The following is a 24,528-nucleotide window of genomic DNA, read 5'->3' as shown; positions in this document are numbered from 1 at the left end:
TTCGCCACTTGGCAAGTGTGAACATGTTTGAAAAACTGGGCTGTGTGTTTTGATAATGGGCTTCCGAATGAGAAACATTTAGCACAGGGGCTTGTCTTGCTCTATCCTGTGACTGCTGGGATTACTCAAGTGGCAAAGAAGAAGCAGGGCCATTTTGTTTCTGATTAACAAGCTGGCCTTGTAAATACAGAGTATTCGATGTTGTGCAGGACAATATTCTTCCCCTCTTTGCAGCGAAGTAACGCATAAGCAAAGGCTAGATTAAGGTAATCATGGTTGTTAGTTTTGAAAAAGTTGAGAGTTCTTGCTTATTTTAGCTTTATCATGTCTGGACTATGAATAGTAAAATCATGGGATTACATTTCATGCCAGTTTAAATAGTGTTTGCGTTGTTTTGCTCCATGGTGACTGGAAGTGGTCACATCCATAGAAAACAGCGGCTCATAGAAATGCCATCCAGGCAAACGCAAGAGCGTTGGAGCCGTGGGCCAGGGTGGGCCAATCATGCTTGTGGTTCTCGGGAGTCAAAACTTGCCTTTTTTTTTTTTTTTAATAGTGTTTTACCATTCTTTACATTGCTTCAGACACAGATTTGGGAAAAATAATGTTATCTCAAACATGGAAGTGAATGCAGAATGTCGCAGCAAATAATTTTAAGTGTCCTGACCCAAATAACTTAAGTGTCCTGACCTTGTGCTTAGTTAAAAAATAAACTTTAAAAAAGGTCATTTTTTGGTGCCAGAATGGTGTTGCATGATACAGAAATCATCACTTCTGAGGTCAGTTATCTGTGTTTGAGAATGACGCAGAGAGCTTATCCTTATAAAATACTACTTACAGGATGCAACTGGAAAGGGATAGTGTTCTAAGGCAAGGGTAGTTTCATTTTTCTCCAGCGGTGGTCAGTCTTCCTCCACCTCTAAAGCACAGCCCGTTCAGCATGGCTGAGGGTGGAAGAATTGCAGTGTAATAGTGTGAGCAGAGGCCTGGGAGAGTTTGCTGCTTTTCTTAGGCCAGGAGTCATTGCTTTTGCAGGCAGTAGCTGGCACTGTGCTCTCATTTCGCTGTCCTCTGGACTCACCTCTGCCATTTGCAACACTGTGTGGAGGGCAGTGATGCCAGTGAAGAACTGGGAACCAGAGGAATTGGAGGTTGTGGTGCCTTAGGTTAGGACAAAGAAATTAAACAAACTTGAGTGCAGTTTCTCCTCATTCCTCATTTTTAGAACAATTTTATTCACATGCTTTCCTACCAAAGGGACAGTTTGCTGTCTGTGACCTTTTCTTCCAACCATATGGGAAAATATTTAGTATGTTCCTCCCCTTTTGTTATTCTTATAAGAATAAAGGATTTTTTTAGCAAAGATCTGCTCATATACACTTCTCTGACATGAAAGGAAATTCATTATTTTATCTGCAAATCTGTGTCATCCAGCAATTTTGTAGCCTGTTATGATTTATAGCCATATAGGTTTCTCTGAGGGCGCAAAAGACAATGACTTGGGAAGAGGTAAAACAGAAAAGAATTAGCTCTCAAGAGAATTTGCATTAGTAATAATGATGTTAACTTGTGTCTTTACAGAGGGTTGTATGCCCAATGACTTTTGAGCCTCTGCTTCTGTACTTTTTTTTTTCCCCCTAAATAATTGTAGCCAATTTCTCCTGTAGGATTATGGATGAGATCATTTTCCTGAGCTAGAGATCTGTGTATGAACAGCTATTCTGATTGCATATTTTGAGGACACCTTTGTTACTGGGAAAAGAATTTAGGAAATGGTGTTGGGATGAATGGCTAAAATCTAAAATGAAATCTTTCAGGTTCTTGGTTTAACTCCCTCCCCCCTTTTTTTCACTTAGGTAAGAGTTCAACTCATTCTGATAAAGCAGTATTCAGAAACATAATTGATGGGAGGCTTACATAAGGTATGTAAACACAGTCTGAAAGCTCCCTGTGCAAGTGAGCATGGTAAGCTTGCAAACCATAAGTGCTACAAAAGTGCCAATAAGGGGTGTATATAATCACCAGTATATCCTTAAAGGCAAGACTGGAAGAACTCCTTCTATACATAATTACCTCCTCTTGTTCTCCTCTCTTCTTCAAGAAGCATAGATATGGAAAAATCTTAAGTGGACAGTTTAAACAGAAGTCCAATATTTCTGGTTACTTGAGACTTTTTTTTTTCTTTTTTTTTTCCATTTTAAGTTATTTGAGAGCAACATCTTGTCCAGCCACAGGGTAAAGCTCGCTGACTAATTGGTTTTACACAGCTGGTTTAATCTGTCATGCTTTTGGACTGCTCTTTTAAAACAACAGCTTCAGTTGGCTTCATTTCAATATATTGACAGTTGCTAAACTTCCTGATACAGGAATGTTATTTTCACTTTCTAACCTAATGGAGATATTCATGCTGATCACACTGCTATGCTTACTTTGATTTGCTCCTTGATGGAAGTGACAGATCTGTCTCCTTACATTGGGATGGGGACTTTTTGGCTCAGTTTTGTTCATGATCATGAAGACAAAAGTAAAATGTTGATGGGATCAGGTACTACAGTAATTTCCACAAAGGAGAGGGAACATTGGTTGGTTCAGTCTGTTGGAATGAAGTGCCAGGTTCAGTCCCTCGGTCAGAAGCAGTTCAGTCCCCTTGCTGCTGCTGGAATGCTTTTCTAAAGTTCAGGGAAAGTTTCATAGATTTGTGCTGGGAACGGCAAGGGAAGAGCAAGTGTCCTGTCTCGTTAAGCCTGTCCCCTGGTGGGGACGTGTTTCAGGGTGCCTGGCAGCTGTGTGTCTGTGCAAGCTGCCCTCCCCACAGCAGGCTCAACGGCTGTGAGGGGCAAGTGCTGCTTGGGCTGCACATCCTTTCAGGGAATGAATGCAAGGTATGAGAAGTATCCAGTTGGAGCACTTGGGGTAGAAAAGAATAACTGTTCTCATTCTCTAAAAAATGAAGATTGCCCTCAAATTTTGTAGAATTTCATTTAGAATTAAGTAATATTTTTCCATTTTTAGAGCTAAGGATGAGTTGTAGTCTTGACTGAAGCAGAATTAATTCATTTGTTCAATGAAGGCTGTAATGAATGTGTAATGAAGGCTGTTGTGAGCAAACAAAGTAAGTTTTAACTGTTTCTTACCAGACTGAAGTGTTGGTGAACACTAAACTGATGACAAGAAACCCAAGCAGGAATGTGTTTTGTAATGAGCTACTATCTTGTTTGCTTTGTGTCTTGCTACAAAATCATCTTTGTTTGTTAAATGCTGGTCAGAAAGGAGAAAGTAAAAGTGTATTTACCTACCACAGCTGTGCACAGCTTCCTACAAGAGGCTTCACAACATATTGTAGGTAATATTTACAAAATATTCTAACAAGTTTGGCAGCAAGGTGCACATTTCTAAGGTGCCTACATAAGTCATTTCACTTAGGATATTGTAGTGTTTATGGTCAGTGTGTTATAGGCAGGCTGGAAGGCAAAGGAGGTATTTCTCGAGGTGGGGGTGTGCTTTCTCCGCCGGCTGGTAGCGGGTGCTGGAGTGTGCCAGCTTTCAGCTGTAACCATTTGTTATGTACCCTGATGGACTGTACAAGGCTGTGGCGGAGCTTTGGCTTAGCTTCACATTTGTAAAAGGTCTGAAATAACGAGTATTGCTTGAAAGACTTCAGAAAAGGAATGGAGGCTGGAAAAAGAGAGTAAATGAGGTAGCACAAGCCAACCGGAAATAGGAAACAAATTCCGGGGCGGAAAGAGCATTATGAAAATTAGAGATGTTCTTTGTTTGGCTCGTGTCTTGGCATATGGAAATGTTCTTTACTGTATTCTGGAATATGAAGCTCCTGGACTACAGGTGAAAGCTTTGAGCACGTCCCTGCCTTCCTTTCTATATCTGGAAAAAGGCTAACAGTTCTTACTGTTAACCAAATACAAAGATAATGACAAAAATATTTAAAAGGTTGGTATTTTTTGCTTTTAAAAATAAATAAACCCTGAAATAGTCTTCCTACAGTCTTAGGTGAGGCTAGAGCTCAATTACTATTCCATAGCGAGTATAATCTTCAAATAACTTTTGAAACCTTTTAATCTGTGAAAGAACGTATATGTAAGATTTTTTTTCAATGCTTTTTTCTTCTCATTTCAGGTTTGTTTCTGATTTCGTAATTGGAAAAGCTGAGATAGTGAGTCCTGACTGTTGAAGGGTGCACGGTGTGAATCCATTCACACAGGTAGGCACACAATAGAAAATAAAATCTGCAAAAATTATAAAACTGCCTTTCCTGGGGCTTGGAATATTCCCTTCTTATTTTACTTCTAGTGTGGGTATACTACAAGTTAAACTATGTTAACTGAATTCTTTTTTTATTGTTCATTTTGCTGCGCAAAGAAGTCCATGTTATGTATTACTTACAGAGAATTTGAAGGAAAAAAAAACAGCAATACACGTGGGTATAGAGGAATGGTTAGAGAGTCGGGGCCGTGCTCTCTCGGAGGGCCTGCACAACCCCGGCCGACTTCCAACACCTGGGGATACTCTAGTTTGTATTTGTCATTTATTTGGCATCTGTAATAGATTAGAAGATAGATTTTGCCAACCTGCATAGTATTTTGCAGCAAAAGCAGCATGGTTGTACATTAAGATGGGTATTATTTGGCAAAAAAGTGAGATGCTTCTTTATGCCCAAAACATAGAGGAAAGAATGAATGTGAAAAGGATTGTCTGAATTAAAGTGATTTACGGTTTTGCAGTGATTATTTTGTGCTTTTTGGGGGGCATAACATTTTCAATGTAAAGAGAATTTAAATTCTGCGGAACCAACTTAAGCTTTTTTTTTTTTTTTTTTTTTTTAAGTTTTGTCAGAAGTCTTAGAACTTGTAAAATATTAACTTTCTTGACTCTATTTCATGACAGAAGCCTGTCTTCTGGGCAAAGTCCATTGTACTGACTAGGAGCTTTCTTTTCCATTTTTCCCACTCTGCTGGATTGCACTTAGAGGATTTAAAAACAGAGAAGGCAAAATTTGAACTTTGAAACACACCTGAGATTTTAGAAAAGTGACTTAGTGAAAAGTTTCCAGACTGCTGGTTCTGCATACGTTATCTCAAAAACTCCTCATCTGTCAGTAAGACTCATTTGAAGAGCCATGCTATGAACAGGGTCCCAGAATTGATGTTGCTTAAAAGTATTCTTTTAAAATAAATAGCTTGTAAATTCTGTAAGTAGTGAAAGTGCACATCAACGGGAATAGCTGCAATCTGGGACATCTGTGTTAACTTTTTGTCCAGTTCTTAAAGAAGTAGAAATGGCTCTTTACAGAAAACTGTTCTCAAAAGTTGCTGCTAAATGTCAAAAGGCTTGACTTTGGCCTTTGTCAGGTTAACTGAGTTGGCTGCAGTTCCTGGTGTGGGTCCTGTTTGGACAAGATATTTCGAAATCAGGCTTTTATACTGGATACTTGCATTTGGTCACTAATGTCAGTGATTTCAGATCTGAGTTCCAGAAAACAACCATTGCTATCTATATGTAATATGAGTGAATTTAGCCAACTAATTTGGGACAAAAAGTGCAGTTTCGTCAGATGCAGTGCTTGCTGAGTTACCGCATATGTTATATGTTGTAGTTTTCATGCCAAAGTAGAGGCTGTAAAGTATCTGTTTTCCCAACAGTATAATATTTTACCAAAAACTTAAATTCACCATGCTCTGATCAGTGCTTATATCAGTATTTTTAGACATTAGGCTATACTACTTGGGAAGCTCTGCTGAGCAGCTTAGGGCCAGACTGGAAAGCAGTCTCAAAACATGCTTGGAAATGGTTCCAGGAGCACATATCCATTGGATGCATGCAATCCCTGCTTTTTTGTTGCTGGGAGAGGAGACCTGTCTTGTGGCAGGGAACAATCATGTCCCTTTAAAGGCAGAGGTGGAGTCAGTGTCATGAGAAGGCAATTTTGTAGCTATAAGCAGGAAGAAAAAAGGAGGCCTCAGGTTCGCAGATAGCTGGTGGGGAGTGTCCATAGCACTGTATAAATGCTCCTGCTGTAGTCCCTGCTCTAGAACCAGACATGCTTTACCTCATAATGCTTCATGAAGCAGCTTCCTGCTACAGGCTTGGGGAACTGTATGTATGTGTGCACATTGGGGCATAGCAACGTGCTCACTGGAGAAATTGAAGTAGTAAGGTAAGCTAAGTGAGAAAATAGTAAGGTAAGTGAGAAGCCACAGCTGTTTTCACAGTTCATCTTTCAGTTTCATTTAGAAGCATCTCTTTAAAGTCAGGGTACTCTGTAGGAAGTTTTAGCAGAATAGATTCCTTCAGAACTCTTTTTTGGTCGTTGAACAGCTAAGCATGTTTTATTTTGACAAGTAAATCATTAATTCTTGGAAAGACTAAATGGATGCTGCAATGAGTTTACAATTGCAGTGTTAACATAAGGGAACTGAAATGACTCTGTTATTTCGTTTATTTAGCCTTTTGAATGCTGGTAGAGCATAGAAACTTGGTTCCTATTCCAGTAGGAGTTACCTCACATGTTTGGAATGAAACAACTTTAAAAAATATTGGCAAAGATTAAAAATAGCTTCTAAGGCATGAGAGCTCTTGGCACACATACCAGACTGATATTTGACTAGTAAGTACTCTGGATCAAAGTAAAATCCTGAAAATTCTTTAAACAATTTGAAACAAACAATACTTGTGTTAAGCTCTGTTCTGAGGCCTTCTCAGGACTTTTTGACTCTGCTCATGAAAGAGGTTCAACCTTAAAATCATGTTTCAGGATGTACTGTCTCTGTATTCTGGAAATAGTTGAGTCTTTGAGCTAGCTCAAAACTGAGAAGAGTATTTGTTTTCCTCCCAGTATTTCGGTAACTGCACAGCTAAGCACTGCTCTGTGCTCTGGGTATTTAGGGGAAGTCTTTCACAAAAATGAATAGTGCAGGAAGCAGCAGATAATGTTGTTGAAACTCTTTGGATGGTATTTAGCTCTCTGTGTAGTGCAGCATAGCTGTAATTGTGATACTTGGGGTATAAGCCACTTTTACTCTGCCCTATCAGACCAGCTCTAATCTTGTTCTTTTTCTTGGAAAATGATTTAGTATTCGAAAAGATATAACAGGAGCCATTGTGAAAGTCATTAATAATTTTAATAATACTTGTCTATTAAAATATCCTAACCACTATAGACTAGCTTGCCTAAATGTAGTTTACAAATATCAATATGCTGAATTGTAGCATGTTCTTAGCTGCAGGATTGATTTTTATTAAAAAGCTATACTGAAATTACAGAGTTTATTGGATATTTTTGATATTAACAAAGCCAGCAAAAACCTATATTCCATAAGGAGATTAAAAAGTCCCTGGACTTGGTTGAGAATGGTTCTCTGGTTCTAAGATGCAATTTAGATCATGTTCCTGATGATTCTTCTTCTATGAATCTTCCTACTGATCAGTTGTTCCTATTACTGTTTGCTGTTTATGATTCTTTTCCATGTTTTTCTTTACTGTGCTAAACTTTTGATTGCTTTTGGCCAATGGATTTTGGAAATGTTGATGTTTCAACAGATGTATTTAGTTAAATAATTAAAAGAAAAAAAAAAATAATCTTTCCACATATTCTTTCCTTGAAAAGTGGCCATCCATAAGAACATTTCTTCTGCTGTGGGTAGTGCTTGTTGATATATATATTTATTTATTTTAATCCTTGGTGCTGTTTGTTTTTAAATAAATAATAGAACAGGAAACACTTTTTTTTTTCCCATTCTTTCTAGTATGGACTATATTCAGATACTTAAGATGTCTTGGTGTAGCCTCTTCAGCATGGTAAAATGGGAGAACTGGAGCATGCGTGGTTTTTAAAATAAGAGTTTACTTTCCATCTCTGGAAAATATCAGTTTTCCTGAAGAATGACCCATTTCTCCAGCAGTTGCTTCTGTGAGTGCCGTGGGCTCTTCCTGAAAGTGCTTTGACAGTGTTTGGAATATTCAGTAAGGATACCTGTTAACTTGATGTCTGGGAGCAACTGGAAGTTCAAGTCGGTCCATGAAAAGTATATATTAAAAAGTTTGATCTGCAGGAGTTGGTTCTGAAGGTTAAATCCAGACTATGTAAAATTGAATCTGGAAGCTATGTATCTGGAATTTTCTCAGTTTGTGGTATTATTCTTTCTGCTCTATGTATAATTCCACAGCATGAGCAACACTGCACAGAGATCCGTTTTTGAGTGATAAATCAGAAGGGTAAGGAATACTCAGTAACTTAAATTTTGCTACTGAACCTGCGTAAATACAGGCAAAAGGTGTAGATAGTTTACACTGACTTTTTTTTTTTTTTTTTTGCCTCAGCGTATGTCAAGTTTCACTAATTGGGAAGAGATTTGGGAAATTCATAAAGATTTTCTACTGGGAACTCATATAATTCCTGGTAGAAATTCATAAAGAATTTCCTGGTAGGGAATTCAACTATAAATATTCGTGAAAGACTATTACTATTCTTGTATATGTAAATAAAAATGATTCCTGATGCTTCCTGGAAAGCTGATCTATTGCTTCTTTCCAGTCTGTGCTCTTGTGTTGACACTTACAAGGTTGGGGTTTTTTGGCTTTTTACTTGCTTTGCAGCTGGATTAGTTCCTTACCCTGATTCATAAGGGGAGGAATAAGCAACTGGAGGATGGGAATGGATATGCCTAATTTTTCTGTTGTTTTTTTATTTTATTCCCCCCACACACTCCAACAAAATCCATGCAACACTAACTTAATTCTTTTGCTTCATGATTTTCTTAATATGATTTTTATGTGCTGCTGCTAAAGGTAGAGTTCCCCCCGGCCTCAGATTTCTGTCTGTATTGGCTCTAACATGGACAGTGGAGAGGTCAGATTCAGTGCATCACTCTGGCTGAGATATTAAGGGTGTTTTTGTGGTGTCAGTTTTCAGTCAGACTGAGCCGATAAAACTCACTCTATGCTTGTATAATCCAAACCAAGGGAAATGCAGGAGTCTTCCTCCTCCCCTTTCCATCCATATGGCTTTAAATATTCCAGATGTGGTTTCTGCCTGCTTAAAAAGTAACATGCAAAGAGGTAAGCATCTACTTAAACTGGGCCAAAGTCATTGCTTTTCATGCAAAAGTTACAATATACTACAATGATATAGTCATCTCTTAGGCTTGCTATAATTTGTGTGAAGGAACAGAAATTCATTCAGATGGTAAGATTAAGTCAGTGGCCTCTTAAATGCAAAGTAAGTTGCTTCTGATGTGAGTGAAACCTCTGCGATGTTATTGAGAGCAGTTGCTCTCAAATTCCTCACCTACTTTTGGAATGGTAAAATTCCAATCTTCTTTCAGCCAACTGCCGAAACTTCAAGTTTCTAGGCACGGTGATAGAGCTCGTTTGGGGCAGGAAGGGAGCTTTATTTCCTCAAGTCGAGGGCCAAAGCGTTTTCCGTTTAAGCTGAAGAGCTCTCCTGAAACCAACAGAGAATCAAAAAGCTGGAGCATATTTTGCAACATGATCAAATTTTGTTTATGGCTGGATACAGGGATTAAATAGGTCAACTATTACCAAGTTTCAGAGCACTATAACTGTGGAACAGAAATGGCACTAGGCTTCTCTGACCTGTCATTATGGTATGCTGGGTTTGTTTCCAGCCCTTTATGGAAAGGAGGTCACAAAAGGAGGTTGCTTCTAACATGAAGACGGGAAAGTTGGAAGGTGCCAGTGTGAAGTCTTGAACTTCACAATATCCCAAAATTAAAATGCCTAGTACAAGAAAACCTGAGCAGCTGAAAAAGAATGATCTGAATTTCATCTAAAACGTGGTGGGACCTTCAGCTGTAAACAATGTGAAACCCCATGCTTATGTTAATGGGTATCTTTTATTTTGTCCTGAATGTTTGTCTTTTTTCTTTGAGGCACAGCATAATGAAAATCCTCTAGAAAATCATGCTCACAGATATAAAACTTTATCTTATAATAGTTTAGATAGTAGTATAATTGAAACGACTGTGTGATCAGACTATTTACTTAAGATATTTTTAAAGGGGCTGTTTATCTTTTTTTCTGGATATATTCCTGAAAATAGTACAGGTAATTCATTTATTATTGCAGTTATGTCAAGTCACTTAATGCTACGACTTAATCTCTTCTGTCTTTAGTATTTGAATGACTGGGTGAATATTTGGAAGGACTTCTGAATTATTTTGGCTCCAACAGAACTCCTCACTGGATGATGTACTCTTGTAATTGATCATAGCAACTGCATAAGCCACACAAGCAAATAGAACATGTACACCCAGGACTTAATCTGGAGGTTCATAGCTAGACAGATCTGTACAAATGGCGTTGTGTTCAGGTATCTTGGATTATCATTTTTGTTTGTGATTTCTTCTGAAAATTTACAGAGAAGATTTTTTTTTCATGGTAAGCCTCCTTTATGTTTTTTTCATTGTTCTTTAATAGTGGCAGCTGGCTGTTTTGATAGTGCTGTGGTTGAAATTAAATGGTTTGTCTTGTTCAAGGTTCTTTTGCTCTAGCTAACAAAATGGCTTCTCCCTATTCTTTTTTTTTTTTTTTTTTTGCATTAACTTGATGTTTTAATTGTAGCACTCACATTTGTAATTATTCTAGATTAAAAGCTTTTATTTTCTTTGCAGATTTCCTTTTTAAATTGGAAAAACAAAAAAAAAACCCACATTCTATTCTGAGTCCAATTCCATTTTTCTTTTAGTAGGCAGACAGTTCAAATATTCCTATTTCCAGTTTTATCGTGCTTCATTTCACTTTGTAGTTCCAAACTGCCAGATGCTGCCTGTTCTTTCAGGTCTCCTGTGTAACTTCATTTTTCAAAGATATTATTTCCCTGTTTCCCTCAGGTGTAACTGACAGGTGATTGCAAAGATGTCTAAAACTAACAAATCAAAATCTGGATCCCGTTCTTCTCGTTCGAGATCTGGATCAAGATCCCGCTCACGATCCTTCTCCAAATCTCGTTCCCGTTCTCGCTCTGTCTCACGATCAAGAAAGCGCAGGCTTAGGTAAGTTCATGTGGCTCCAGGTCAAAGGGTGTAACAGTCTGTTTTTCTGATCTCTGTCCTGGTCAGATGGTTTGGCGCTTAGTGCTTTTCCATGAAAAGCCTTTTATTAGATCCTAGAATAGATAGCGTTCTGTGCCTTAGGCTGCTTCCTGCCAACCTGTATACTTTTGGAAGTATTTTTAGTGAGCTAGAAGAATAAGTTATCTGTTTCTCTGTGTTGCCAGAGGGTTTTTTTTTTTTTAACCTAGCTATTTCTTGAAATTGCCAAAGCAGGGCAAGGTGCAAAACTCAGCTTTTTATGATACGATAAACTCGTAAGGTATTTTTTGTTTGTGTTTTGTTTTGTTTTTCTCTTTAGCAGACTTGAAATGCATTTGATCTTACATTAGCAAGGCAAATGTAAGTAGTAGTAGTGAGAGTATTTGAGTTTGTGTTCCATAGTCGGAACAGGAAAGAACAGTTGGGAAATTCCATAGCAAAACACGCTCATGTGTTCTGTTAAAATCTCTGTCTCTCTCCCTCTCCCTCCCTGCTCTCCCCAGCTTTTGAATTAATTGATCCCAGATTTAAGGGGCCTTTGCAGATATGTTTCTTACCTGCCATGATTTCATAGGAGATTGAATGTCAGTTTAAAACACTGCTATGAAAGACAGATTTTTTTTTTTCCCCATTTCCCTTCCCTTCCCCTCAGCATATAGGAGTCAGTTAACTGAAATGGTAATTCTGGATAGATAATGATATTTTCATTTCAGTTTAATTTTGAGAAATGAGTTACATGCATAATAGTTATTACCTCCCTGAATTGCTTCTGATTAGGCCAATTAAAGGGTTATCTCTTTTGTGGATATGGATAACCTGGTATTTTCCTCTCCTTTTAGTTAAGGATCTTATATCTTGCAGGAGCATTCCAGTTGGACTGGTATAATTATATTCAGCTCTTTTTTTCACTAATCTTAAATGAATAACAATTGTGAAAATCGTTAAAAACATGCAACTGTTAACAATTAAAGATTTTCAAAATGCAGAGGCTGTAATATACAGTTGGAGAGAGGACAGGACAAAACCAAGTTAGAGGCGGAGACTTGAGTCAAGCCGAGTTCTGTGCAGAAAGAAGCTGGAATGCTGGAAGATGTGTTGTTGTTTGGGAATGTCTGCCTAACTATGAAGCAACTTTGACAGTTGGAATGAAGACACCGTGTACATACATGGTCGTTTGTGCTGCTGCTGAACCTACTTGCACTTTGTAATAGCATCTTAAAAAAAATGGAGGGGCTTAGTGCAGACAAATCATCTTGTACGGAGTTAGTGTATTCTCTGAGGTAGGTTCAATGTGTTATTTTAGCATAAAAATCCATTGTAGTGTATTTCAGTGTACCTCATGAAAATGATTTTACTCCTAGCCTTCATTCCAAAGGCTTACGTTCTGTTCTGGGTGTTCCCCCTGGCATTCTCGTGTTTGAATCTGCCTAATGATACTTAATTTGCTTTATGGTTTTATTTTGCATTTTTATGCACTTGAAACAGTGGACTTTAAAGTAGTGCATTTTAGCCAGCTAGCTACAGAGACTACCAGACTTGGGAGTTACCACTGCTTGCTGTTTCTTTTGCATAGCACTTTACTGTATTTTTAAAAATTATTTCTTCTAGATAGTCCTTGCAGCTGCTAGAGTGAGGCTTTTATCCTACTGCAAACCTCTCTAAAATGACAGGATAGATTTTTGGAGGCAGTGTACAACAGGTCCCTTACTGGTAATTGGTAACATGCAGTAGTTGTCTGAAAATGGGAGTGTATGTGTTCTGCTTAGTGTTTTTGAATAGGATTTCTCTTTTAATTGGTTCATTCTTGCTGTCTGCCCTTGCCTTTCCTCCTTATTTGTTGTCATTTTTTGAGTGAAGAGGTTTCTTAGGTAAGTCACTAGATTTTTTTGTTTGCTCCAAGTAAAGGAAAGGGCACATGTTAAAATTATCATTAAACAGTTTGCCAGCAAAAACTGTAGTATGAATAAATTGTTTCCTGTTAAGCTCTAACATATTTGATAGTTGGAAAAAATAAAAATAGATCTAAAGTTCAGTTTAACTGCCTGGTATGTACATTAACGTTTTAGGAATTCAAATGGCAGGATTTTTATTCTGTTAAGCTTTGGGAGTGGGCAGGGGAAAATAGGGAACAGCAGTGGGTTCTCTCTATTGCCAGTCTGGAAAAACGGGGTGGAGGGAGCATATGTCTATTAGAGTATGACCAGTGGGTGTTTTAGAGATGACTTGGATCTCTCTTAATGTAAGAAGTGAATCTGGAAATGACATCTGTAAATATTATTTACTAACATTCATTTTGGAAAGTTTCTTTCTTACTTAAACCTATTAGTTTGGACATTTTCTGCTCTACTAAGGCAAAAATCTCAGCCTTTCAACAGAACTTAATAGTTTTCTAATAGTTGTAAAATATTTACTGTAAAGTTGGCTTTCAATCCTGAGCTACGTGGTGCTTTCAAATAGTATGCAACTGCAGTTCCAAAAATGTACTGGAAAAGACTAATGAAACAGCCCTTAATGTTATGCCCTTTAAATCTGGAATCTTACAGGTTTTCTACTTAAAGTCTTCTTCTTTATTAATAACCTGTGCTCTTGGAAGCAAGCAGATGGGACATTGAGCAGTGCCATCTCGTGGCATCAGGCTAGAGAGCGAACGCCCAACTTCTGACTGCTGCCTCGCTTTATTTGATGGAGTTCCAGGCTCTTACAGCAAAAGATGCACCTTTCGAAACTTTACCTATAGAGCAGTGCACCACTTACTGCAGTACTGCTGCTCTCTTTTCGAGGTCTTTTAATTCTTTTAACTCATCTGACAAAGAAGTGGGGCTTCATCTTGATCGTCAAGATTTCAGAAGCGTACGAAATAGTGTGGCACACGAAGGGGAAGATTTGGATCTGTTCCAATTATGAGTAGCATGAACTGCATTGAGAAATGCCTCTTTGTGAAAGATGAGATGTTACTTTGGCCTTGAGCTGTAAGAGCTTGAAATTTGAGACATGCCACTTTCTTGAAGGTGGGTAGCAGCCATGTTCATCCTTTAAAAAAAAAAAAAAGCAGTGTGTGCACATTATGGTCTCTGCAGTAATTCCGAAGTCCCTTGTTTGTCAGAATTGTAGGTGGCAATTATTTCCATTGCAATTTGTTGAGGGCAAAGTGTAGCACTTCAGTTGGATGAGGGAAAAAATATTTTTAAAGCTTAAAAAAGGTAAAATTAATTTCTGTAAGGGTTCAAATACAGTTTTGTGAGAGGAACAAACTTGAAAATATTGCATTCTTTTTTTTTTAATCAGTTCTAGGTCTCGCTCAAGGTCATATTCTCCATCTCATAACAGAGAAAGGAACCATCCAAGAGTGTATCAGAATCGAGATTTCAGAGGCCATAATAGAGGATACAGGAGACCCTATTATTTCCGTGGCCGTAATCGAGGGTTTTATCCATGGAGCCAGTATAACCGAGGAGGATATGGAAATTACAGGTCAAACTGGCAAAATTATCGTCAAGCATATAGCCCTCGAAGAGGGAGGTCACGATCTCGTTCACCCAAGAGAAGGTCTCCTTCACCAAGGTCTAGAAGTCATTCTAGAAACTCTGATAAGTCATCATCTGATCGGTCAAGGAGGTCTTCCTCTTCCCGATCTTCCTCAAATCACAGCAGAGTTGAGTCTTCCAAGCGTAAGTCTGGAAAAGAGAAAAAGTCATCTTCCAAGGATACCCGCGCATCTCAGGCTACAGGAGATAATCAAGGTGATGATTCTAAGGAGCAACCATTTTCAGGAGCAGCAGCTCAAGATGCCAAGGCATCTGAGGGATCAAAACAGTGGCAAGATGTGACCAGCTATGGTACAAGTTCAGCATCAAGAGCTGCTGTGCCTGAGCTTAGCCCAAGGGAACGCAGTCCTGTGCTGAAAAGCCCTCTCCAGTCAGTCGTGGTAAGGCGTCGTTCTCCTCGGCCAAGTCCGCTGCAAAAGTCAAGCCCTCCGCTATCCAGCCAGTCACAGCTGAGCTCTGTTTTACCAAGCAGCACCTCCTTTCAGGCAGGTTCTCATCAGAGTCCATTTGATCATGGCTCTGGAGGTTTGAGCCCAACAAGGAAGAGCCCTGTGTGCAAAAGTCCAACACCAATCAGTTCAATTTACGGCACATCTCAGAAGGAGGAAACAACAGCTCCCGGAGGAGGAGCCTTCTCCAAAAGGCAAGTGCTGTGTTTTGCTGTGGCATGTTCTCACGAGCTGGGCCGCACGGCCGGGCATGCTCTGGGAGCCTGCGCGGGCTCCGAGCGCGAACACGGGCTGCAGCTGAAATGAGCTCCACGCACAGTGTGCAGTGCTAGCAGCTTACCTGCTGCTTGGGCCTGCCTCCGTCTAAATTATAGAACATGACATAAACCTAGCCCTCTGTTGAAGCAAGCTGAAGATTTTCTGGCTTAACTTGGTTAATTAAAAAGATTACATAGGTCCTCTGCAAAACAGCTTCTAGTTTAAAGTGTAGATGTGCCTGGTGAATTTTTTAATTATTATTTTGCAACCTAATAGTTGCACACTAGAAACCTAATGTCTCTATTCTTCTGTTAAAGATTCAAATTATTGTACTGTTATCTTGATCACTTTTACTAACAAATGATAGTGGTCAGATGTTTTTAAGCAGCCTTATCTTTTAAGTTAATGTTATTATCCAGCTGAGATTCTTGAATTGCGTTAGATACAGATTGGCAAAAAAAAAAAAAAAAAAAAAAGATTTCATGTCCTGCTGCGAGCAACCTGTGACAGGTGGAACCGTGGTGCATGTGCCTGTGTTTGTGGATAGTATGATGAACTGATCACCAAGTTCATTACTGAAATTGAAAGAAGACCTTCCACATAAAAGGCATCAGTTCACTATAATCCTATTTGCCTGTTTATTCTATTACAGACTGGTACCTTAAGGTGACCCTCTGTTTCAAAAGATACAGTAGCATTCACAAATGTTTTTCAGTCTGTTTTTCTTAATATTTTTTGAAGTTATTTTGGATTCGGAGATCAAAGATCTATGAATTTTGAAAACTACTTAACTCTATGCTTTTTGGAGCAGTGAACTGATGTCCTTTTGTGCTGTTTCCACAAAACTAGGATTTTGCTTTATAAATGCTTTAAAACATATAGTTAGTCAAAACTACAGTTCTCGCTAAGTTTTTTGTTTTCTGCCAGCAAAATGAATATTTTTCTCCTTTTAACCTTTTTGCTTCTATTTGTATTTACAGTCTGTCATGAAATATTTAGCTTACCTAAGAAACTTGCATCCAAAATTTGAAGTAGCTTTTGAGACTTTTATTCCCAGTATGTTGTTTAAAGCAGAACAGCCCAGGTTGAAAGTTTTGATGTGTTATTCTCCTGAACCAGGTTTGTAAGTAACTAAACTGATTGGGTAAGATGTTACTCTTTTCCTTAAAATCAGTCTATAGATGAGCTGTTTTCATTTGTTCCACAGCCTAATATCATCCATTCTGCATATCCATTTTCTTCTACATTTGCTGAATTTATTGTGAACATAAAGTTGAAACCAAGGTTGAGCTGTCTGCTTTAGCATTGAACTGTTATGGCCCTAGAGATTGCTTTCTGTATATGTGTAGTTTGGTATTTTCTAAATTCTGTCTGCTTTCAGCTGAAATATTAATGTCTTTGATTTTTCAGAGGAGAATTACTGTAATGTTTGTTGTATGAATAGGTATCTGGAAGAGCAGAAGACTGAGAATGGGAAAGACAAGGAACAGAAAATAACAAATGCTGAAAAAGAAAAATCAAAAGAAAAAGGGAGTTTCTCTGAGTTGGGATCAACAGATGGAAAGATAAAATCTGACTCATATGCCTCCAAAACTGACTCCGAAAAGGGATACCGCGGTAGTCAGTCGCCCAAACGCTATAAGTTCCGTGATGACTTTGAGAAGGTAAAGATGTCGGAGTTCCACAAGGAAAGTCATTACAGCAAAGAGGAAGCAGATGAGCAGGAGAAGAAAGACAAGGCAAAGGGCCGAAAAGATTCAGAATTTGATGATGAGCCCAAATTTATGTCTAAAGTGGTGGCAACAACTAGTAAAGGTCAGGATGAAGATAGGCCAGGAAAATGGGAAGGCCTAGTTTTCCTACCACCTGGAAAAGAGAAGCAAAAGAAAGCTGATGAAGCAGAGGAAGAAAACTATTCTGAAAGATCTAAAAAAGAAGAGAGACCAGCATCCAAGCGAGCTGAACCAGGTCACAGGGGATTTGTTCCTGAAAAGAATTTTAGAGTGACCACTTACAAAGCAAGCCAGGAAAAAAGTTCTTCCCCCCCACAAAGGAAGACTTCAGAGGTAAAGGAGAAACCAGGAGCCAAAGGAGATGGGCTTGCTCCTGGCAAATCCTCCTTTTCCATTACCCAGGAGGCCCAAGTCAATATCCGAATGGATTCGTTTGATGAAGATCTTGCACGGTAAGTATGATTGTGACAATCTACGTAGTGATCTCAGCCGCCTCTTCCTCTGGGGCTTTGTAGGTTGGCCAGTTTTGGGGAACGCTAAACAAAATTTGCAGCATATGCTACATTTGTGGTCGTAAACTTTACATTTTTTCTGGCATTAAAATACTTGTATGAACCCTGTGTGCGATGGAGGGTTTGCAGACGATGGAAGATGAAGGTTAAATAACTTCTGCCTTCTTTCCAAATTGATACAAGATTGTTTTAGGTTATAAATGTTTCTAGATCACACTTCACAATGCACTGGAATGAGAAGATGCTTCAGTACTTGTATATTCTTGCTGCTAGGAGTTTGGTACGGTAATGTAACAGTGCACTTTGAATGATCTGTAATTCCTTTGGAGAACATTTAACTACTCTTATTCCCAGCACAGTCCTGTTGAAACTCTACAAAGATTTGAGCCACTTCAGCATTGTTTTAGGAAATCTTAAGACTAAGAAAAGTTGCTCCAAAAAGTATTTTTCTAAAGCAGTAACCAGCAAGTATGAATGTGCTCTGCAAGATGTTAGAGGATTTTAGAAATCTAAAGTCTGGATTTTAGAAATCATGGGAAAAGATCCCAACCACCTAGTGGCATAAGAATTGGCTTGTGAATCTTAGGTTTCGTATGACTCTTCAGATAACAGAACAAGTGATCTGAGTTATTGCACTGTTAAGTGAATTACTGTTTTATTAAACTGGGTTAGTATATTTCAGATATGCTTAAATAACAGCTTACTCTTGCTATTGATTTTTGTAGATGACTAAATAGAACTAAAAGTGCAGTAGACTTCTGACCTCTGAAACACTAATCAAACTGCTTTCCTTTATCTTGCCCTTCTATTCCTTATGATCTGTTCTTTTTCTAGTCCAAGTGGCATACTGGCTCAGGAGCGGAAGCTGTGTCGTGACCTTGTGCACAGCAACAAAAAAGAGCAAGAATTTCGTTCTATTTTCCATCATATTCAGTCAGCTCAGTCTCAACGAAGTCCTTCTGAACTGTTTGCTCAACATATAGTGACTATAGTCCATCATGTAAGAGGTAAGTCAGACATCAATGTGTCCTCAGGTAAAGGTTGACTCTTCTGATCTTTGTCCCAATAAGCAGGTTTTATGCACTCTAATACTCAGAGTTGTTTTTCAGGAGCAGTGCTAGATTAGAATAGCAGCCAGATGGTCACAGAATGCTAAAATTATTTTGTTTGGAAAGAACTTTTGGAGATGTAGTTTAGCTGCTCAAACCAGAGCTTCCTTCCAGGTTGGATCAGATTGCCTGGGGCTTTCTCAAATGAATTTTGAAAAACTTGAAGATAGAACACCTGTTTCAATGCGTAATCACTCTGTGGGAGAAAAATATTCCCTTATATCCTATATACATATTTCCTTATATGTTTCTTTTGCACCTTGCAATGATTGCTTCTTGTCCTTTTGTCATGCACCTCCTGAAGAGTCTGACTCAATCTTCTCTATAATTCCCCATTAGGTTGTAGTAAGGTGCAGTTATTAAGTTTCTGCTTACCTTTCTCTTTTCTAAGCTAGATAAACCACTCGATAGATAATACTGTTGTATCCAATATTCAGGGAGGTGGTTGTGACTTAGAATTTATATATACAAGTTTACTAAAATATATATAATTAAATTATATCTGTAAAGTGAAATCTCTTAATTTCAAAAGAATGGCTGTCATTTGTCAACAGTATTAGTTAGAGCTTGTCATCTGTGCTTCATATGAATTTGCCTAAGATGTAGGATTGATTCACTTTTTCATGTTTTAAAAAAATGGTATTAGTTAAATGACATTGTTCACTCAACTCCCCACAGAACATCACTTTGGGTCTTCAGGAATGACACTGAATGAGCGCTTTACAAAATACCTAAAGAAAGGAATGGAACAAGATGCAGCTAAAAACAAAAAGAGCCCTGAAATCCACAGGTTGGTGCATTGGACTGTGTCATATTCTGTGTGGGAATATGACTTTAAGTTGTGCTGCTGTGCTCTTAGTTTTTTATGTATGAATCTTAAGGGCATTGTGTGTGTTTGTTTTCAGGAGAATAGATATTTCTCCCAGTACTTTTAGAAAACATGGATTCTCTCAAGAGGAAACGAAAACTTCCAGAGATCCTGGCTTCAAGGTGAACTGTTACTCTGATTACTTTAATTCAACAAAATGAGTACATTGGGCATGAACTTAACAGTGATGTTTTGTTTAAATTACTCTCTACTTAAGTTTGTGTTTTTCTTTTAAGGATGGGCATAATTCTAAAAATGAACTACAAAGGGTTAATTTTTATTAAAAATGTATCAACAACCTTTATGAAGTGGTTAGACTATGGTAAATGACCCCAAAGTCAATTGAGGTGAGCTTGAGAAAAATGAGAGGATTTTTGGAACAAGTGCCCATGATGAGAGAAGAGACTTTTTGTGATATTTTTCTGCTTGTAAGTATTATTAAATCAATTGTATACACGTGATATTTCCAACCATGTTTTCAAAAAGACATGCATGTCAGAAAGAGGAAAGTAAAACTAAATACTTATCTAAACCAAATACACTATTAAGCAGATGATAAATATTGTTCTAACAACTTACTGTATCATTTCTGTTTGCTGTTACTTTAACATTCAGCACCTGTTCTAGTAGATCCAGACCAGTTCGAATTTAGTGTATTAGCTTTTCTGAGTACAACAATGTTAAGCCATTAAACTCATTGTAAACAATCATAAAAGTGGCTTACCGTAAAATGTTTGAGATTTTAACCTTTGTTTGTTCACCTTCATACATATTTACATTGAACATTGAAGAGATTTTAAACAGTGCTGATGAAACCTTACTTCTTTCATATTTGTTTCCGATTTTTTCCAAACACACTTGTGGCTTGACATGGACGATGGTGAGATGGATTTGATGGGCCTGAACTCTGAGCATCAGCTTGGCAGAGCGTATTATAAACGTGGTTTCCAAACAGCTTGCCAGCCTTCCGTGAAAGACGTGCCCTCACAAACCCAAATAGGTGTTTGCTGTACCACATAAGGGAGCTGCTGCTGATTTTGTCACTTATCTGTCATCCATCGTGTTGGGAGCAGTTGTGTTCTCAGAGTAGAAATTAAAGCTCTTTGCCCAGGAAAAATAGAAGAGCAAAAAAAAAAAATCTGCTCACTCCTGCGTTATTTGACATTTTTATTTAAACAAAAAAGTGTTTAGAAACTCATGTAAGTAAAAATCTTAATAGCTAGAGAATTACTAATCTTTTGTATTTAATTCAAGACAATTAATCTGATGTATATTGCTTAGCAAGTCATACAGTTCCCAAGGAAAGTATTATGTAGGCAGTCTAAATTAGCAGTCATTGAGCTCTGTACAGCCATGGAGGCAACAGCCAGTGACAGTGTGTGTGCAGCCTTCCCACAAAGTAGTGCTACTCAGTTGAATGCTTGTCAAAACCACAGCCAGTGTCAGTTTGCTACTCTGTTATGTGCAGTCATGGCAAAACTTCATCCAAGTACCATTGGTCTTAGAGTCTATACAGGTAACAACTATTTTCATTTTCTCAAGAAAATATTTTAAGCCCTATGTAAGCAGCAATTTCAATAGAACTTGAAGCAAGCAATAATTGATTTATTTTTAATTGAAGAACAAAATAGTTCTTGAATTTTCTTCATTTTTTCAGGCTTCTCATTTTTTCAGGTTTTTTCTTCTATGAAGCAGCAGGTAGTTAGTTCTTGCCAGTATGGTGTAGGGAGGGAAAAATATACCTTCCTCTGATGCTTTCTTGTTATCTTTCATATAGTGCCTGTCAATTTGGGAGGAGATGAAGGGCAAGTCTTGTTGACAGACATATTAAAGGATCTGCAAGATGTTGGCATTTTTCTAAATCAGCATGACAGCTGCATTTCTGCAGCCTCTGTCTCTTGTTGCTTTAATCAGTAATCACAGTCTTGGTTATCTCCAAGTGGCAAACAGCTTTTGCTTCTCGTTGTGTACTGTTTCAGACCTGCTGATTAAAATTCCTTCCATCCTGGCTTGATGGTGTCTGTCAGCAGGGTGGTGAGCATGCGACTGTTTGGCAACAAGCATCCATAGGGCATTAGACATTTTATTCATGCTACAATTCTGGGGCATAAAAGAAAGCTGAAGTTTAAGAAATCATAGAATCATAGAATGCTTAAGGTTGGAAGGGACCTCTAGAGGTCATCTAGTCCAACCCCCCTGCACACGCAGGGTCACCTAGAGCATATACGCTAACTTTAATAGTGAAACATTTTACATCTTAGAATGGATTATTGATTAGTGTTCAGATAAACTACTGCTCTCCAGAAGTCTGTGCAGTCAGTAGCAAAGTAATGGTGCTGAACTGGTACGCTGTAAACCTTTCTACTAAACTCTTCCCTCTTCCCTGCTTTTTTAGGCTGAAGGGAAATATAAAGATGACCCTGTTGACCTGCGCCTTGATATTGAACGCCGTAAAAAACATAAGGAAAGAGATCTTAAACGTGATAAATCAAGAGAATCGGTGGACTCGAGAGATTCAAGTCACTCAAGGGAAAGATCAGCTGAGAAAACTGAGAAAACTCACAAAAGCTCAAAGAAAAAGTAGGTTGTAAACTAAGCAATTTCTTTTTTATTTCATACCTCTGCTGTTAAGATTGGAGACAGTGTCACAGATACCCAGTTGTATGCCTGTTGACATAACTACACCAGTGGAGGTCATATATACCTGGTATCCTTATATTTATGTGAAACACTGAACAACAGTTAAATGTAAATGAGAAGACTGTCATGATGGGTGAATTGCTTTTCCTTTTTTTTCTATTGTGTCATAGAGAATATCTGTCTTTTAAGTAACTTCACTTTAAGGTTACTGCAATCCTTTGCTATTAGCTTATTTTTCCATTTGACTAAAACTGTGTATGTTGGTGCCCCTTTAGGAGAAAGAATACCAAGAAGATAAATAGTGTTGATCTGAAAAAAAAAACATGTTTATGTCAAAATAGATGGTTTAAACACCTTTGCCTCTCCAGTCTTGATGGAGAGGGCTTGCGACCTGGTAGATCTGTATGTTGTAGCTGATCCTGAGCTGTTACTATAGCTTTCCTTTCTCGCAGCAGAAGACGAGTATTACGTTGATAGGGAGTGATAAAGAAATGGTTCAGTAGTTCACAGAGGTGCTAACCACTTTGTCCCTCTCACTTCCTCTTTCCTGTCACTGAAACAGGAAACACCGAAGGGTGCGTGAGAGATCCAGATCCAGTTCGTCATCTTCACGGTCCTCCCATTCGTTGAAAGCAGAGGAATACACTGAAGAAACTGAGGAGCGGGAGGAAAGCACCACGGGTTTTGACAAGTCCCGACTTGGGACTAAAGAATTCACTGGTCCAAACGAGAGAGGAAGAGCTAGAGGGACCTTCGTAAGTTCTTGTCAGCCCCTCCTCCTGCTGCCAGTATCAATTCTCACATTGGGCAAAATGTGGCCATTTTGTACTGCTCTTGCCCAATTAAAGCCTACTGTGAAGCAGAAACCCTGAGGGCCTTGACTGGTTGTGGGTGATGAGCCAAAATGCGATTACTTCCAACTCAACACGGAATCTGGAGAGCGTACCACAGTACTGGGAATAGACAGGGCAGTTGAACTCGAGATGCACTGAGCAAAATCAAGCCTGGAAGCTTTCGTGCGTTGGTGACAGCTCAGCAATCCTGATGAGCAGCATAATGTGCATCAGTCAGTTTGGGTTAGGTAAATGAAATGGGGCTTCTGGCCATAACCACCCTGGTCATAACTGCTTTTTCTTCCACTTCTTATTGTTACAGCAGTTTAGAGCCAGGGGGAGAGGCTGGGGCAGAGGCAACTTCTCAGGCAACAACAACAGCAGTGGTGGTGGCAACAATGACTTTCAGAAGCGAACCAGAGATGAGGAGTGGGATCCAGAGTACACACCCAAGAGCAAGAAGTACTACTTGGTATGTGTCTGAAGTACGGAGACGTGTATGAACACTAGGGGAATCTGGTCTGACATCTTCTAGAGGGGAAAGCACAAGCTATTGTTAAACTAATTCAGGAGTTTTAGGCCTCGCATGCCACTTCCTCAGAAATTTCTGACTCGTTAAAAATTTTTGTTCATTGTAGAATAGTTTTCCATTCAGTAAAATTCTAGAGGCTAATTAAAGACCACATGTTTCCCACTAGTGTGAAAAGCACAGCTTAGATCTGTTGGTCTGTGGTGCAGATCACCTACATTTCTGGCTTCTTCTGTCCTCATAACGAGTCCACTTCCTGGATGGGTTAGGGATGTTACCTTCTATTTCTGGGGTTAGCAGCGTCCCGTACTAACATGCATTAGTCCAGGAGAATCTGGTCTGAATTACTGTGTTCTTTGGAGAAAAGGTAGTTCCAAATGTAGACAGGAAGTCACCTTCTCTTCCTAATTTGGCGTACTTGAGATCTTTCATCTTATTAAATAATGTGGTGTTTCTGTCATGTATCTCAAACAAGAAAACTTAAATTTTCTCTGTCTTGTAAGAAGCAAAATTGTAATTTGCTCTTGGTGCCCAATGTCGTCTCGGTCAATATACGTACTGAAATGGGTCAATTTTAGGCTGGAAGTACGGTCCAACTTGTTGCCAGTCGTATCTGCACTATTCTTGGTGGCATAAATGTGGGGAGCGGTGGGGAGGTGTATAATAAATGCAAGTTTTCCTGCACCTGTTGCTTTGTGAGCATTCGGGCTGTTTCACCTGATGCCATTGGCTTCCTCCTGTGCAGCACGATGACCGAGAGGGCGAAGGTGCTGAAAAGTGGGTGAATAGAGGCCGTGGTCGGGGAGCTTTCCCCAGAGGAAGAGGTCGCTTCATGTTCCGAAAATCAAGCACCAGCCCCAAGTGGGCCCATGACAAATTCAGTGGGGAAGAAGGAGAAATTGAAGATGACGAAAGCGGAACAGAAAACCGAGAGGAAAAGGACAACTTGCCATCAGCTGCCGAGTAGCCGCAGCAGCTGCGGGTTT

The 24,528-nt window shown here is 38.8% G+C and overlaps 1 protein-coding gene across 3 annotated transcripts in view; it reads left to right on the top strand.

Annotated features, from left to right (window-relative positions):
* Window positions 1–24,528, top strand: part of THRAP3 (thyroid hormone receptor associated protein 3) — a 27,211-nt gene extending 2,683 nt beyond the window's left edge. The window contains exons 2-14 of one of the 3 annotated variants that reach the window (XM_088531037.1): window positions 1,857–1,922; window positions 4,135–4,219; window positions 10,149–10,345; window positions 10,866–11,027; window positions 14,352–15,254; window positions 16,763–17,503; window positions 18,398–18,570; window positions 19,351–19,462; window positions 19,578–19,662; window positions 21,936–22,120; window positions 22,743–22,935; window positions 23,336–23,485; window positions 24,288–24,528. In XM_088531037.1, coding sequence (XP_088387163.1) covers window positions 10,891–11,027; window positions 14,352–15,254; window positions 16,763–17,503; window positions 18,398–18,570; window positions 19,351–19,462; window positions 19,578–19,662; window positions 21,936–22,120; window positions 22,743–22,935; window positions 23,336–23,485; window positions 24,288–24,509 — 2,901 coding nt within the window. In that variant the 5' untranslated portion in view covers window positions 1,857–1,922; window positions 4,135–4,219; window positions 10,149–10,345; window positions 10,866–10,890 and the 3' untranslated portion in view covers window positions 24,510–24,528. The remainder of the gene's footprint in view (window positions 1–1,856; window positions 1,923–4,134; window positions 4,220–10,148; window positions 10,346–10,865; window positions 11,028–14,351; window positions 15,255–16,762; window positions 17,504–18,397; window positions 18,571–19,350; window positions 19,463–19,577; window positions 19,663–21,935; window positions 22,121–22,742; window positions 22,936–23,335; window positions 23,486–24,287) is intronic. The other 2 variants (XM_088531038.1, XM_088531036.1) reach the window with 2 other exon arrangements.

The sequence above is a fragment of the Tinamus guttatus genome, unplaced genomic scaffold (genome assembly GCF_059628265.1).
Source record: "Tinamus guttatus ecotype Peru unplaced genomic scaffold, ASM5962826v1 Tinamus_guttatus_pri_ptg000397l, whole genome shotgun sequence".
Lineage (NCBI taxonomy): Eukaryota > Metazoa > Chordata > Aves > Tinamiformes > Tinamidae > Tinamus > Tinamus guttatus.
This window is presented reverse-complemented; position numbering and strand designations above follow the sequence as displayed.